Source organism: Sceloporus occidentalis, unplaced genomic scaffold, assembly GCF_023333645.1.
Source record: "Sceloporus occidentalis isolate IW3139 unplaced genomic scaffold, rSceOcc1.0.p SCAF_1, whole genome shotgun sequence".
Classification (NCBI taxonomy): domain Eukaryota; kingdom Metazoa; phylum Chordata; class Lepidosauria; order Squamata; family Phrynosomatidae; genus Sceloporus; species Sceloporus occidentalis.
Window position 1 is genome coordinate 152,417,828 of NW_028316981.1, and position 17,500 is coordinate 152,435,327.

Sequence of the window (17,500 nt, forward strand, 5' to 3'; positions counted from 1 at the left end):
TACACTGATAACTATTTTATTAGCTCACTTGACACTTATTCTTCCTGGTTCCCATCCCTGAAAGAGTGAGTCACTCTGTTGTCCCAAAGTAAACCACACACAACAGGCCCGCCAGCATTGCCAGCAGAAATAGCAATGTCCTTGCCTGCCCACACACGCAGGACACCCAGCAAGGTGCTTCTATCTGTTGCAGACTTCTGTTTAGGCCTGACTCTTCCATATGCATCTTCTGACTGATGAAGCAGGGCTCTTCCTTCTCCTCCTCAACAGAAAAGGCCACTGATAGGTTTCAGTCTTAGCTGAGGGAAGGGCAGACTCTGAAGTGGCATCGTCAGTGGAGAGCATTGTGATAATCCCTGCTGGCAGAGGGAATAGGACAGGAAACCCATACCACAGGTCCACCAACACCTTTGGTATGATCCAAGCCTCAAGGCTGGCCAATTTTGGCAGCCTCAGCTTTGATGAGCGCAATCAGGTCTTGGTTGATGAGGAAGACAAAGCGTAAGCTAGCAATCTAGGGAACAAAGAAATGAAGTCAAATCAGGGAAAGAAATAGAAAAGGGGAAAGCACTGGCGTTTAAAGATCCTGTTCTAACCACTTCTCTGCCCCTCAGGGTCATAACCCTCCATGACAGACCTAAAGTAGCTACTGCAGGAATTCTGAAGTCTCCCCCAGGCAGAAAGATGTTGGGATAAAACTGACCTCAAGATCCCAGTTGTAGATTTCTTTCCAGCTAGCACATGGGTCATATAAGGAAGAGGTGAACAACTCTGCTTCCCCCCTTCATTAAGACCAAAGACCAAATATGCAAGTAACCTTTCCAGTATGAGGTGGACCCACTGGAAAGATGTTTTTGATACCAACCTCATCTTGTTATGTGACAACAAGGAAGACAAAACCATCACCACCTTCTCTTCCCAAGCTCACCTCAACCACAGAGTTGTTGCTGAGCTTCCATTTGCTTCCACAGAGTACAGGACGCCCATCAACATAAATGGGCCGTCGGCCTTCATTGGCTAGGAAGAAGTCACCATTGTTCTTCAACTTGATGACCCCTGTGGATGTGGCACATATGGAAAGGTGAAGAGAAATGCAATATCCCCAAGGGCAATGAAGGCTGAATCCACACTGCAGAAATAATTCAGTTTGACACTCTTTTAACTTCATTGGCTCAATGCTAAGAAATTCTGGGAACTGTTGTTTTGTGAGACATTTAGCCTTCCCTGACAGAGAGCTCTGATGCCACAACAAACTAAAATTCCCAGAATTCCACAGCTCTGAGCCAGGACAGTTAAAATGGTGTCAAACTAGATTATTTCTGCAATACGGATGCAGCCAAGGAAACAAACACAATAGCTTTTGGGGAGGGCCACCAGAATTCCTACTTGTAGTATAGTGTTTACAATAGGCTGGACATACTGCTGTTCTTTAACACCATGAGCAAGCAAAGACTGGACCTCCCAGAACCAGCATGTTCATATATCCAACAACCATTCGTATCTTTCACACTAGGGAACTTCACTATGTTCCTGCTCCTGTGCTATTATAGATTCTTAGCCACTTGAGGCAGCTTGGGGGATATACAAAAATTATTAGAATTGTAGCTTCTTCACTTCCAGAAGGTGCAAGGGACCTCTTGAAGTAAAAAACAAAACAAATCATGGGAGTATTAGAGCATCATGGGGAATGTAATCACTCCAGTGGCCTCTAGAAACTGCCCACCCAATTTATACTATTCTCATCAAAATTTTAAAAATGAAAAGCTCAATTTAGTATTTCCAATTCTTAAAACACCCATGCAGAGAAATGCCACTAAAATGGGACTTTCTATGATATTAGGAAAGGAGGGAGGTTGGCTGGAGTCTAGAGAATTCAAGCAAGCACCTTAAAAGATCTCATGAGGTCATCTCTTGTATATTATGAACCAACTATTGTAACAGAATCCAGAGAGCAATTAGAACAGAGACCTGGCTTTTTATCCTACTCCAGGGACTTGAGGCAGGCCTTTTCTTTCAACATTAACATAGCTATCCCACAAAAGCTCACCACTACCAGGCACCCACTCCAGCAATTCACAACCAATTTCCTATTCTCCAGTACCTTGCTTCCGGGATATTTTCCAGGCTGGCCCCTCTAATGCCAAATCCACATCAATCTGATTGTCTTTCGTGGCTCTACCCAGTGTGATCTGGAAAAGATGACCAAGACCATTTACACTATCTGAAGAAGGAACCAGAATTTTGCTACCAGAAAATTACAATTCAGCAGTCAAAAAATGAGGCAAATCAATAATTACATAACCTTTCTTGTTCTGCATTAAATAGCTGAATATGTGCATCATATTCTAAAATGGATTCCCATATTGCCATTACTTGCAAAGGGCAACCTGATGATAGGAGGTAAGATAAGGATAAGTGAAGGATGGAAGAAATGTATGGCTTAACGAGAAAGCCCATTGGGGGGGGGGGGGGGAGAGAAAGTCCAGAATTTCCCAGGGTATTTAAATCTACACCAAATACCACATTACACAGAAGGACTGCTAATAGTAGATGAACGGAATACAACTTCAACTACTGTCCTGCTCTGAGACTGTCAGAAAACTTCAACAAAAAGTTATTGTTACCTCCTGAATTAAATCTGTTCTTTTACAGAGATATTTGGCTACAAAACAGCCTAGGCACACTGAATATATAAAAATATTCTGTGCTCATGAGAAAGACAAGAGAACTACACTCCCTAAAAACATAGAAATACAATTCTATTATTCTTTAGAAATACGCTGTTTTGCCAAAATATTCACTCCTCTTCGCCTTCTCTGTATTTTGTTGTGTTACAACCAGGGACTGATGTGGATGACACTGGCACCAATAAGTGCCTGTTTCACAGTGTTCTTGTGCCTCAACAAAAATATTTTGCACCTTCACTCAGTATCTTGCTGAATATTTTACCTACATCAAGTGGTAGCAATGCCAATCAAATCCATTTCAGTTCCAGGCTGTAATATAACAAACTGAGAATGCCAAAGGGCAGGGGAGCATGAATATTTCTACAAGGCACTGTGGATGGAGACTGAGACTGTTTAAAACAAACTGCTTGTTTTAAAAAAACTTTTAAAACTGGTGCTAGTCAACTATCTGGAGTCTTTGTTGCCAACAAAAGAATTCAACTTCCACCCTTCCACGTAGTAAAAGTGCTATCTGAGCCTAAGGAACAAAAAATTGAACTTACCTCCCGAGAGCGCATGAGGTAACGCACCATCCTTCCACGCAGCACAGCCAATGTCTGGTTATCAAAGTCAGGGGAGCTCATACCTTGGAGAGAGGAAAGAAGGATTAGTCAGTCCTTTAGAAGCATCTGGTAACTCACACCAACCTTCTACATATCAGATATGATGGTTCTTTCTTTGTTTATACCACTTAACTCAAGGGCAAGTCTTTTGGCCTCACCTCCACAACTGATCTCCTATTGCAACTGTGGTGATTTCAGCAGAAAAGGTTTTTTAAACCTCTCTCACCTGTTATACTGTCCACCAGCACCTGCCATTTGTGTAGCTCTTGCTCCAACTGCCGGATTTCACGCTTCTGTCTCCGGTCTGCCACAGTCAATTCTGCCAGAAGAAAGGCAACAGGTGTGATGAAGAAGCAAGGAAAAATGAGACAAAAGTTATTTTAAAATAAATAATGGGCCAAGCCTCCGTAGCTTGATGCCATACAAATGTGCAGAACTACAATTTGAATCATCTTCATCCAGCATACTCATGTCCAATACATCTGTAAAAGGCATGAAGATAGGGGAAGTCTGCCATTAACTAAAGACAAGACAAGTGCTCCTTGAACAGTGTTATTCCACTACTGGGGGGGGGGGGGGGGTTGCTGATGTGCAAGACCACAAAGTAAATTTCAGGAGCTAAAGAAAAGTGTTGTTTCTTTACAAATTGAGTACGTGAGGCTCAGCCTTGCTTTTTGTTCATAATTAACAGATATTTGAATTCCTAATAGTAATTCTGATCTTCATAATTTCTATAATGTTCAAAAGTTGGCCTTTTTGGACAAGGATATAATAGTCAGAACCCCAAACCTTACTGCAAATAGCTGTGCAGCAAAAAGACCATTTGACAAGAGGGTTTCTTTTTGATACATGGAACCAAATTACAACAAACAGAATCCAACTCACCATGCTCCAACACCTCATCTCGTACATCCCTGCAGGAAGGGGAAAGTAGGGAGTTAGGCAAGCCTTGCATTCATGAATGACTTCTTTTTAGCTCATACTAATTTTGCATCGCATTGTCTTACACTATTCTGAAAAAAGGAGTCTACAGATACACACATATGCACTGATGAGCACTGGATGGATTTAGGCTCTGTCGTGTATGAGATGTGGTAGCTACAGTAATGATTAACTCTGAAGAGCAAGAAATGGCCAACAGTTTTCCACTGGGATGTTCCACAGGAGCAAGACTGCTGGATGCAGAATGATGTAAAATGAAATTCATTATCGAGCTCAGTCAATAACTAGTATCAAAGTGAAGCTTGCAAAACCTTAGCACAAAAATATCTATTCTCTGAAAAAAACAGTGGGTAAGCCTTGGCTACCAAGTCATGCAGCTTTCATATTTGCACAACGGGAACAGCAGTGACCTGCCTTAGACTGTCACGGTAAGCCTTAAACAGGGTTCTGTACCTATTAATCAAGACAATCACACTAGTAACATCAAGGTATGGTAATGTATGTGTAACAAGGAAGGACAACTAGGAAAAGCTGTGGTTTTAGCTCATATGGGCAAAGCTACAGCTCACATGCCAAAGATTCCATATTCAGTCCTTGAAATCTCCAGCCAGGTCTTGAAATTCTAGCCATTGCCAATCAGTTTAAACAACACCGAGCTAGGTGGATTCATGGTTTCAATAGGCAGGCAGACAATTTTTTAGGTTTGTATTTATTTATTTAAATTTACACATGTTCTTCTATATTTTCACACAGTCATGGTAATGTACAGTATTTAATTAAATAGCAGCCATAAGTATGAAAAATGGGAGTAAAAGCAATGGCAGCAGATTAAAACTGGCCCATGTCTCTTCCCAAACATGCGTTCTATGCAGCTGACTTACAAAAAGCCCTTGTCCTCCCTTTTATTAACTTAGAATTGTATGATCATAGAGGTGGAAGAAATCCCCATGGCTACCAGACCAACCTCATCCTGCTATGCAGGAACACAGAATCAAAGCACCCCTGACAGATGGCCATCCAGCCTCCATTTAAAAATCTCCAAAGGAGATTCCACCACACTCCACTTAGCCTACTTGAATATGAAGTAACATTCTCTTTCTGCTGAACTTAATACTGTCTGTGTACTACTATCCCTTTCACTTACTTCAGTTTGCTGTCATCTATCATGTCTTCAGCATCAGAGAAGTTGAGCACCTGGTCCCCTTTGGGCAGTGGCTGCACTGAACATGACCAGAGAAAGCAAAGGCCAGATTAGACTCCTGGCACAAGCCTCAGCCTTCAGAGCTGGTAGAAAAGAGAGATTTCTGCTTTACCTGTTTGATCATCCAGGAGGTAATACTGCTTCATGAGTTGCCAATGTGTCTGGAGCACCTTGGCTGTGCGAGAGGGGTAGAAAACCTCTGGGTTTTTATGCAGCAGGTCTTGGAACGTATCCTGAGTGGGCTGGCTGGTCTGGGACAAAGAGTGAAAAGAACCTCAAACACAAGGAACTTCATTCCTATAAGGGCTACTCAACATGTTCATTGGACTCTTACGGTCAGATATAAATACAGCTCTAGAATAGTTAAGCATGTCAACTTAGGTTCTCCTGAAACTCCATGGGGATAAAATTTACAAGCAACTACAAAAACTTCAGATTACCTATTCATTTATCTTTAGGATACATGTAAATATTAGAAAGGTTGAGAGGGCAGAGAGAGACAGAAAGAATTTACAACAAAGAGAAATCTGAAATCATTTCCCAAACTTGTCAAGCAAGCCATGTGCTATAGGAAGGATCAGAATCACACCAGTGCTTTTCTAGAAAATGGGCTATTCTGAATCCTGGTGTATATTACTGTAAATAACCAGGGTTGGAGTTTCAAGTACCCAGTAGTGGTTTCTTACCGATCCCACTTTGCTTAGCAGCTGCTCTTCTGCTTTGCTGAACAGCACTTTGCTCTGCATAGAGGCAATGGCTTCAGGATGCAGCTGCCGCATGGCCTGGCAGGAAAGCCTGGAAGAGAAAGAGAAAAGGGTGAATAGCCATCAAAGAAAAAGTGTCACTGGAGCAAATGCATCTTTGCCAAATGCTTCCAGCAACACTTGTAAAACGTTGGAGCAAAAAATGATGAGAAATGAAAGACTTTTAAAAAGAGGACATAAAGAAGCTTACAGCTACCTCTCTATCCTCATTAACATCAAGATGGACTCACTGTACAAAAGACTCAGTACAACTGGAACATTCTCCCCACCTCTTTCATTTTGCAATCTTTTCCTGCTTGGCTCCCTCCAGAGGTTTTGCAACTGCAGTCCCAGTAATTCCAACCACTAGTCATGAAGTTTCTTTCTTTACTTAAGAACTGGGGCTGATGGGACCAGCAGTCCAAAGCAACTGGAGGGAACTAGCTGGGGCAGGCTCATTTTAAGGTTCCACAAGTGACTTTTTTTAATTAAGCTCCCCACCACAATAAGGTAATACCAGAAATGTGGATGAAGAATTACCTTTCTAGATAAGGTTTGGCTGTGCCAAAGAAGTATTTCACATTGATTCAAGCAGAGATGAATCAGGGAACATATGCTGGCTCTCAGCAATTGTTTGGGAATGGTTGTTCAATGGCAAATGCTAACACTAGGAAGTTCTTTTCTTTACTTAAGAAAATGTGAACTATTTAAGTAGACGGCATCCCTATGTTAATCAAAGTCTCCAAAGTAGCAGAATACCAAATAAGGCTGAACATTATGTATGAAATGGAACATTTAACTCAACTGTGAATAGTCAGGCATTTGCTGAGGTAAGTTGTATTAATGGTTAAGTTGAATTTCTTTTTGTTAACTGTCTAGAAACTGGGTTTCTATGCTGCATTTTTACATCCAGTGCTAACTGCTCAACAGTGCTACCAATAAAACAATTTTTTTTTTGCTTTCACTATTCCAGGCACATCATCTTTTGTTGCCAATTGCCTCTGGGGCCTTTAAGTGACTTTCAAGTACAGTTGACCCTCCATTTGTGCGGACTTCAGATCAGCGACCCTCACTTACTCACACGGAGCAAACCGAGGGGGTTAAAATGGGGGGGTGCCCAAGGTGCGCAGACGCAGCCACTCCCAAGCACGCACCCCCATTCAAGACTATGGGGCTTGAATATCCGCAAATTTCTGTTTTCGCAGGGGGGTCCAGAATGGATCCCCATGAAAACAGAGGGCTGACTGTATACAGAAAAGCCCTGGGCTGCTGATCACTTCTTGCTGTTGGACCTGGTTATGAAGAAGGGAAAGGGGATCTCCACAACAGTTATTAATCACACAATCATTAAAAACAGAGGGAGTCACCCTCCTACCCAAAGCTACTGAAGAACCAAGAATAAAGACTACAGTAAACTCTGCATTACCTCCAATGGAACAAATACATCCCTGATGGACAATTGTCTCTGTAAAGTGAAGGCAACATTTGGGAAAACAAAAAGAGAAGCACTACAAGCCTTGCCATATTCTAGGCCACATGCAACCCTCCATTCCAAGAATGCACTTGAAAATAAGCTCCACTGATTTTGTAAAAAGACATCCAAGCGTAAGAACACAAAGGCGGTGTACAGACCGCCCCTTTCGGGCGGCCTGCACCCGCCCCTTTCCCTGATGGATCGGGGCCTCAGCTGCCACAGCAGCAGCCCTGAGGCCCCGATCCGCCGCTTTTCCAGGCCGCAGGGAAGTGGCAAAAGACTGCTTCCCCACGGCCTGGACAGGGGTGTCCTTGGGGCTTCATGCCCCAAGGACACCCTGACAGTGGCGGGGAACAAGAGAAAGGGCCGCTCAGCCCCTTTCTCCTTTATGTCGCTGGTGCAGCCATGTAAGGGCTGCGCCAGTGACACAAACAAAGGAAGGAGCTCCATTTTGTCACCCTTCAACCGTACCAAGACATCACGTCCACGCCGCCCCATTTGGAGGCGGTGCAGCCGTGACGTCGTAATGGCAGCGCCCATCTAGAAAGGGTGCCGCCATTACAACGTATTAGGGTTACGGGGCGTCTGGAAAGGACACCCCGAGGCAACCCTCATACGTGTGCAGGCTGGCGCAAAGTGCCGGTCTGTACAGCACCTAAGACTCCCTGATTTTGAAGTCAGATAAATGTACATACCACTTTCAATATTACAGAACTTATATAAATAAATAAAATACAGGCTGATCTGTTTCTATTTCTCTGCAGGAGACAGTCCAGTGCTGCTGGTCTGAGAAGGAAACAATCTGATACTTTTCTGTCTTTGGAAACAAGCCCTTGCCTTAGGAGAATTTTAGGTTCTGATGGGTTAGGAAGCAGCTCAGTCCCCACACTTCCCATGGCAGTTTGTGATCAGCAGCACTTACTTGGAGATCACAGGGTCGTAGAGCAAAGCATACCATCTCTCCTGGATTTCTCTCAAGTTAAAGCGACAGCTGAACTTCACTCCCAGGTGCACAGAGGTCAAATCATTGGTCTTCAGGGAAAGAGAGAGAAGGAGAAAATGAGAATGGCCTCCCACTTTCCACACACAGTCTGGCTTTTGAAAAATAAAAGTACTTTTTTTAAAAGGCTAAGAATATTTTTCTCAAAATACTATTTTTAAGAGTGCAATGTTTTGAGCATATAATCATGACTCTGAAGACTAGGTTTCAAATCCCAGTTCAGCCAAGGAAACAAACTAGGTGACCTTGGGCAAGCCAAACACTCTCAGCCTCACAGGAAGGGCAAAATCCCTCTCTGAAAAAAAAAATTGTCAAAAAAACCTGTGATAGGGTTGACACAAGTCAGAAAACGATTTGAAGTCATGCAACAACAACAGTAAGAATACTTCTAAATTCAAGGCCTTATAACGTCAAGAACTTTGGGCTTAATACACTGAAAGATTAGCAGGAGAGTTGGAAACAACTTGGAAGGCATGCAACAACAATGTTGTTGCATCTCAAAGGATGTAGGGAAAGGGCAGAAAGAGAACATACAAAGCTGCCATGTGCCAAGTCAGACCAGGGATCCATTTGCTCCAACTCTGACTACACGAGGACAAGGAGCTTGTGGCTCTCCCGATATTGCTAGGCTATAAAGGTCACTGTGCTGGAGTTGACACAACATGAATTCTTAACATTATTCGTATTATTTTATTTATTTATATCCCACCTTTCTCCCAATAATGGGACTCAAGGTGGCTAGCAACATATTTAAAACAATACAAATTAATAACAATACAAAGGCATTAATAAAAGCATAAATACAAGATTTGAAAAAAAACTATTAAACAATTTATGAAGTTAAAACAATATACATTTAAAATATTAAAATTCATTAAAAGACTACAGTATATACAATCCTGAAAACAAAACGGCATTAAAAAAGCAACGCTAGTCAATTAGTAAAAGCCTGATGGCACAAAAATGTTTTGACCAGTCACCAGAAGATGAGAAAGGACATTGTGGCCTCTCTAGGGAGGGGGTTCCAAAGATTGGGAGCAGCAGCCAAGATGGCCCTCTCCCTTGTTCCCATAAAACTAATCTGAGGTGGTGGTGAGACACAGAGAATGGCCTCTCCAAACAATTTTATGCTCTAGTGGGCTCATAAAAGAAGATATAGTCCTTCAAATAACTTGGACCCAAGCTCTTTAGATTTATGGTTTAAAAACCAGCACTTTAATATCTTGATGTATGAGCTGTGGTGCAACATACCAATGTTCCTTTGGTTCCAAGAAAGCAACCAGGTCTATATGGACAAAGAGAAGGTGTTCAATGGATGTGAAGGCACTACTTAGGTATAGATGTGGGGATAGAATACTGCCTTTTAGGCCCATGTACAGTACTTTGCATTTCTCAAGGAAAGAATGGCACATAAGTGATTCAAACACTTCTCCTGATTCACTTCTCCTGACCCAGAGGACCTTTTCTTCAACCGCTCCCAGACTATGGAATGGCCTGCCAGAGGAGATCCATCACATTACCAGCCTGGACAGCTTTAAACAGGCTGTTAAGACGGATCTCTTCCGGCAGGTCTTTCCTGAATAATGAACCTGGCCACCCATTGAACGGACCAACATACTGAAGACCTTATATCCCCATTATCCCATCTTGGATTATTTTAAGGCTTATTTTAACACAGAATGTTATTTAATATTGGGGGGGGGGGAATAAGTGAGTTTATTGTTATATTGTTTGGATTTTATTGTAAGCCGCCTTGATCCTGATGGAGAGGTGGGGTATAAATAAAGTGTTATTATTATTTATTATTATTATTATTATTATATCTATCTTGATCTTTTTTTTAAAAAAATGTTTTTTCTCTCTAGTCTAAACAACTCCACTACCTGAAGAACAGCATTGATCAGCAGGAGATCATCAGTGGGTTTCCAGCGGCCCAAATCTTTGGTGACCTGCAATGGCTGCTTGCTCTTCTTCATCCGTTTAGCCAGGCTGGGGTTTGGAGCTGGGCTCGGAGTTGCAGGTGCAGAAATTGATTTGGACACCTGAGGAGGCAGAGAGGTTGGAATACAGATGGCAGCAGACCCAATAACAAAGACACCCAAAAGACAACAGAGACCTCAGTCACAAGGTGGCCACTGACATATTTAATTGCAATATTACAAAGCAGCACCCACAACAATAGAAGGCCACCATGAGGTCTACAAAGATTTAAAAGCATGAAATTCTAGACCATGTGACAAAACAGCAGTCACGGTGGTTCTTATCCATCACAGGAGATGTCATACAACTCACCTTTTTCTTCTCACTGGAAGAGGGCTCACTGCCAGAGCAGCGCCCAGGCTCCACCCCACTAGGACCCTTGGCCCGGCTGGATGATTTGGCAAGGCTGCTCTCTACCAATTCATCATCAAATTTCTTCCGCTTGATGAACCTAGAATGGTGAAGATCCATGCTACTATATTCTATAAAAGTACTTCTCTCCCCCCTGCACCCCAGGATAGATGCAAACAATATGAACATCAATGGAAGTTAATGCAAATTCCTTGAGGTTAATGTCTATGAAGAAATTCAGAATGAATATTTCTTCACTTAGAAGAGTTTGTTATGAATAAACCACCCAAATTTTAGTCTGTATAGGGAAATTAATCAGGTAGTAAGTCACAATTCTGAAGGGAACAAATCTGATTTCTAATCCAAACAGCATCATGCTTCGATTATTTATGTTGTCCCAGTGCCTGGAGCTGTTTTAGCAAATTAGATTATTGTCCCAGTGCCTGGAGCTGTTTTGGCAAATTAGATTAAGGTAGCCGTTTGACTGACATCCGAAAAACACTGCAAAAATAATCCAGTCTGAGATCACTTTAAGTGCCCTGGCTCAGTGCTAGGAATCCTGGGAACTGTAGTTTATTGTGGCACCAGAGCTCTCTGACAGGGAAGGCTAAATGTCCCAACAAAACTACAGTTCCCAGAATTACTTAGCATTAAGCCAGGGCAGTTAAAGCTATCTCAAACTGTATTATTTCTACAGTGTGTTTTGGACAGAAGTTCATTTTTTCTCCCGTAGTGTTTCAAACACCATATGAGCCAGGCTGCAAACTCAGTAGAGAAGTTTAGAATATGGTGCTCTCATCTACAAGAAATACTATAAAATTCCTCTTCTGGACCTTATGATCAAGGGAACCATAAATGTACTATCTATGAACCTTTTTTTTAAAAAAAAATCCTCCACCATGGATCTGTGGGAAGTTAAAAAAAGATGGATGGGTAGAAACTAACCTCAAATACCAGGTGGGGCTTTGAAAATACCATCACCCCACAAATAATAATAATAAAAAAACAACTTGTGTCTTCCAAGCATCTCTAGGGCATAATACTATGAAAGCATTCAGCCTCCATCCCTCCTCCAACACAGGGGAGTGGCAGGGGGCAGGCAAACCACTGATTTGGGCTGGCTATGAACTATCAGGCAACTGACTCAACTAACAGAAATTGGCAGGGGGGAAAATATAAAGCGTTGCTCTAGATGTCCTAAAAATACTGTTAAATACAGGTTCCACATGTGAATTTAGCTCCTCCTTTCAAAACACTACCTCTGAAAAGGAAAAACAACAGATTTTATATCACTACTGTAGTGATATATCACTACTGTAGTGATATATCACTACTGTAGTGATATATCACTACTACTATTTTCTGAATAAGAGCAACTAGCAAGCAACATATTTAACTCAAATGCTCCAGTCTCAAGACAGATGCCAGACATCAAGTGCCCTCCTTTTCTAGACTGTTGGCTAATTCAACCTAACATGTTACCTGGAAGAACTGCGCCGTTTTGGAATGGCACCTGAAACCTGTGATGAGCTCCTTTTCTGTCCAGCCAGAGACTCTTCGTCTTCAGAGCGGCTCGCTGTGCCTGACGCCATCAGTCTGGAATCCAACACATCTGTCATAGAAAGAAAGAAAGAAGAATAAATCAGCCCCGACACTATATTAATCTGATCAGACTACATGGCTGCTACTGGAGGCAAGAAAAATATTTCCCTACAGTTGTACACAATAGTTATGGATTCATCCATATCCTGGAAGTCTTAAAAGTTCAGAACAACCAAGTTTTAGTCTCATTCCCAAAGAAAATGTTAAGCACTTATTCTTAAACATAGATTACTCCAGAACAACTTTTTTCTGGAAATGTATAATGGTTTCAAAGGGCTTTACTTCTACACAGAAGTGCTCCACCACTATTGTTTGACAGATGACATCTTCCATGTTTGAAGAAATTTATTGCTCAACAGAGCAAGTGCAATAACCTGAGTAGTCAGCCCTTGATATCAATGGATTTAACCATCTGTGATTTGATTTTTTTCTTTAATTGCAAAAAAGCAAACCTTGGTTTTGGCATTTTACATAAGGGACACCATTGTGCTACACCATTTTATATAATGGGATTTGAGCATCCCTGGATTTTGGTATCCATGGTGAGTCCTGGAACCAAATCCCAACAGATACCAAGGGTCTACTCCTGTATTAGCCTTGGAGACAAGCAGCTTTGTTTCAAAATTCTGAATAGCTAGACCCATTACATGATATAACACTAAGCTTTAGTTCTCGTCTAATACATTAAACCTGTAATATATTTTTCTTCATAAGATGAAGGGGCAATTGATGATTTTGGTATGGTTTTGGATTTTTGTTTCTTTAATAAATGTTTACATACTGAGGTTTTTCTCACAGTCATTATAAAATTGCATTGTGTAAAACCAGACTTCCTTTTTTCTTAGTCAAATAGCTGCCCAGCTAAAGGCACTTTCATATATAGGGGAAAATGCAAGTAAGTACAACTGAAATCAGTGTACCTATAGCACATGTCTCCTAGAACAAAGACTCTAGCAGGCAAACCAATTCTCAACCATGGTTCCCTGGAACCCTAGGGTTCCAAGAGAGATTGCAGGGATTCTGGGAGAAATCATGATAGGGGAAAAAAGATATTTGAGTTTAGATATTATAATGTTGATGCCAGGTTTCTATAAGATCTGAAAATTATTTGAAGAGTTCCTTCACAGAAAAAAGTTTAAGAAAAGAATCTTAGGCAAGAAGTGTTAGGAGTTGTACTATGCAAAGACCTTGACTTTAAATTATTTTATGTTGTACAACATGTATTTATTGATTAGCTTACAACAAGGAGTTCAAGGTGACATACATGGTTGGTCCCAATAACCTTAGTGCTGTACAGATGGGCGGCATGCAGTCCCCCCTTTACAGGACGGATTGTGGCTATGGCAACCCCATACCACAGCCCTGATCTGGCCTCCGGAAGGTGCAAAAAGGAGCCACAAAAAGTGGATCCTTTTTGCACTCTCTATGGCCTCTGGAAAGTGCAAAAAGGAGCCACAAAAAGTGGCTCCTTTTTGCACTCTCCAAGGGTGCCATAGCTGTGGCAGCACAGCTTTATGATGACCCTTCGGTGCTGCATCGTGTAGATGCAGTGCCAGAGTCGAACCATGATAGCGCATACTGTGTAGACCAGTGTACACCAATGGCGCTCTGGGCGCGGAGCTAGGGCATCCAGTGTGCAAACATTGCGCCCTGGCTCTGCCCACAAGCTGGCACTAAGTGCCAGTCTCTATAAGCCCTTAATTTTTTTCCCTCAAAGCAAGTTACTGTGCGAGATAATTTAGGCTGAAAGAGAGAATTTGGCTTTAGAGCCAAGTGGGTACTTGAACCTGGTTCTCCCCAGCTCCAGCCCAGCACTCTAGCCACACCAACATATTGCTTTCCAAGGTAACACCTTAAAAGAGGGTGCAGGACTGCAATGCCTATCAGCCCCAGACAAAAAATAGTGGGAGACAAATGGACAGCCACATTCCCTATCTGGGTTAAAGAGTCCGAAAGAAACATAACTCTCTGTATTTAGGAGCTTGAGTGATATACTCAAGTACCTGTGCAATGATAGTTTCCTGGATAGAATACTGGAGAAGGAGAATACTTTATTAGAACCTTAAGTGTTCAAAGCAGTAAGTGTACATCACCTTTCCAGTGATCTTGAAAGGTTGGACACTGCAAATAATTACAAACAGCCGATCAAAGAGCAAAGGCTAAGAAAGATTGGTTTGCCTTCAAAAATCCAGCAGACATATGGTTATGAAGAACAAGTGAAACAGAGACTTCTCTCGACTCTGTTACTTAATATTGATAACAGCAGCCGAACTCTCACTGTGCTAGGATGGTTCAGGGCTATCACTCCACCCTCAGAAGGGGAAAAGTACTTTCTACAATAGGGACAAATTTAACCAGTGACAAAATAAGGACCTAATCCTTTGGAGAACAGTACAACTACCTCTAATAGAGGTTGAACACTACCATTCCAGTCAAAAGGAACGTTGGGTACTTACCGTGACACGTTCATTTCCTGCAGAGAAGGGTCCTGGCATCCTGCAATCTGGGTTTAGCTCCTCCTATTTGCTCCTGTGGGCAGGGACAATAAACAAAAGACCGGCCCCTATATAGGGAGGAGCTAGCCCCCCTGAGCCTCAGTCAATAACAAGCCAAGCGACTAGTAAGGTAATCAAGGAACTGAACTTTAGTAACATCAGCTAAGGGTTAACTAGAACACCTTAGAAAAAACTAGTCCAAGAACAAACAAGAACTCAGAAAAACCAATCCAGCAACAAGAAGAAGAACAAGGCAGGTCCACCAACAGGCAGGCAGGGTCGGAGGCCGCAGGCAGCACCCGGGTGGGCAGGATGCCAGGACCCTTCTCTGCAGGAAATGAACGTGTCACGGTAAGTACCCAACGTTCCTTTTCCCAGCAGAGAGGGTCCTGTCCTCCTGCAATCTGGGATTTACAAAAGCCCTCTCGAACTGTGGCCCCCGACACAATCTGTTGGAGGAACCTCCTTTCAAATGATGCCTCTGCGGACTGAGACACGTCCAGTTTGTAATGTCTTATGAAGGTCGAAGGCGACTTCCATGTGGCCACCCTGCAAATATCTGACAGGGAGGCGCTAGTGGTCAAGGCCGCAGAGGTAGATGCACTCCTGGTTGAGTGCACCATCAACCCCTCGGGTGGAGTGCGATCAAGAGTTCAGTAGCTCTTTTGAATACAAGACCTGATTCACCTACTCAGAGTCGAGACTGGTACCTTGCACCCCAAAGAGCCCAGGCAAAAGGAAAAGAACATCTCAGATGACCTTAAGGTTGAAGTCCTCTTGATGTAGATTTTGAGGGCTCTGCACACATCCAATGTGTGCCAGGTCTTTTCCAAGTCCTTCTTAGGATCGGGGCAGAATGAAGGCAGGAGAATGTCCTGTGACACCTGAAAGGCTGAGTTGACCCTAGGCACGAAGGTAGGGTCTGGACGAAGGCACACTGACAGGCCTAAAAATACACAAGTCTTTACGTACCGACAGGGCCCCAGCTCTGACACCCATCTGGCGGAGGGAATGGCCGTGAGGAAGATGACCTTGAGGGAGAGGTGTTTGAGGAAGGCCTCCCAAAGGGACTTGATCGGCCCAACCGTCAAGAGCCTTTAAGACCGTGTTCACATCCCAAGATGGAAAACGATGTCTGGTGGGCAGGCCCTGTTGGAAAACTCCCCTCAAAAGCCTCTTAATGTGGGGATGGCTGCCATTCTAGCTGCTCTCGTATGGAGCAGAAACGACGTGATGGCAGACACCTGCCTTATAACCATGTTGGGTCAAGTCCCTTCTTAACGTCATCTTGGATGGACTATAGCAGGTCAGCCACTGAAAACCTGAAGCAGTTGATGAGAACTTGCCTAAGCAGTGGATTATGTGATCAATCAGAATAGAACCTGATCTAATCTGGACCTATGGCAGCTTCCAGCCTATCACTGATCACCTTGTCAACTGGTTATAGCAATGAAGGTGATATTAAGGTGATTTCATTTGTAGTAATTAAGACTTACCACTCTGAAAGAGGAATGTTAATGTCTGACCTCCAATTAAAATTTCAAAACAATGTGCAGTTGTTTACTGGAACATCCGTGAACCTGTGTAAAATAAGTCTAATCCCATGGTTAGGCAAAGAAGACACTGGATTAACCTTTATCTCGCAGACATTGGTGAGTCCATGCAGAAGCATAGATGCACTCTGTGTTAACAGGGCATGTGGTCAGAATTAAGTCTGATTTCTTTTGAGGATGAACATGTCTAGAGACTTCAAAAATCACCCCAACTCCATGTAGCAGACTATCATCAACCTGTATGAAGGCTGAGGGGTCTCCCGGCTAAATGAACTGCTGATTAAGGAGTCATGAAATGGGAACAGGGGGCTTGGCAAGGATAGCCCTCTGGTATCTAATTTTGAGGAGAGAATTTTTTTCCACAAAAGGGATCTGTCAAAGGAACACAAACCTAAATTTAAAATAGTATAGTGGGCCCTCGATATGGAGTTGGATTTAGGACTTTGCATGGATACCAAATCCATGGAAGCTCAAGGCACATAAAATATAATCGCATAGTAAAATGGAGTCTCCTATATAAAATAGTAAAATCATAGTTTGCTGTGTTGTATTTTTGTTTTGATTGTTTTTTGGAATATATATATATATATATATATAAAAGCTGTGGGCATATAGGTGGCTGGTGTAAGTCTCTATATGGAGCTGTATGGTATATTAAATCTGAGCGTTTTTGCTAGCAGAAAACAAGGCATAGGCACTAGGAAGTTTTTCCAGCCCCAAAAGGTAGTAAACAATGGTGTTGTTTGGACCAGACCATGCCATGAAAACCCAATCAGGGATAAGACACTCACCCACACAGCAGCTAACCTTATAACCATAAAATCATAGAATCGTGGAGTTGGATGAGACCAGAAGGGCCATCAAGTCCAA

The 17,500-nt window shown here is 42.5% G+C and overlaps 1 protein-coding gene across 4 annotated transcripts in view; it reads right to left on the reverse strand.

Moving 5' to 3' along the window:
- Positions 1-17,500, reverse strand: part of MCRS1 (microspherule protein 1) — a 25,451-nt gene continuing 7,951 nt past the window's right edge. For 3 of the 4 annotated variants that reach the window (XM_089477745.1, XM_089477735.1, XM_089477756.1), the window contains 13 exons: positions 12,463-12,592; positions 10,942-11,080; positions 10,533-10,691; positions 8,572-8,681; positions 6,119-6,227; positions 5,545-5,683; positions 5,376-5,451; positions 4,175-4,203; positions 3,516-3,608; positions 3,230-3,312; positions 2,102-2,189; positions 929-1,056; positions 1-514 (listed from right to left, as the gene is read on the reverse strand). In XM_089477745.1, coding sequence (XP_089333871.1) covers positions 428-514; positions 929-1,056; positions 2,102-2,189; positions 3,230-3,312; positions 3,516-3,608; positions 4,175-4,203; positions 5,376-5,451; positions 5,545-5,683; positions 6,119-6,227; positions 8,572-8,681; positions 10,533-10,691; positions 10,942-11,080; positions 12,463-12,572 — 1,350 coding nt within the window. In that variant the 5' untranslated portion in view covers positions 12,573-12,592 and the 3' untranslated portion in view covers positions 1-427. Of the gene's footprint in view, positions 515-928; positions 1,057-2,101; positions 2,190-3,229; positions 3,313-3,515; positions 3,609-4,174; positions 4,204-5,375; positions 5,452-5,544; positions 5,684-6,118; positions 6,228-8,571; positions 8,682-10,532; positions 10,692-10,941; positions 11,081-12,462; positions 12,593-15,038; positions 15,078-17,500 lie in introns of those variants that run through there. The other variant, XM_089477766.1, reaches the window with a different exon arrangement.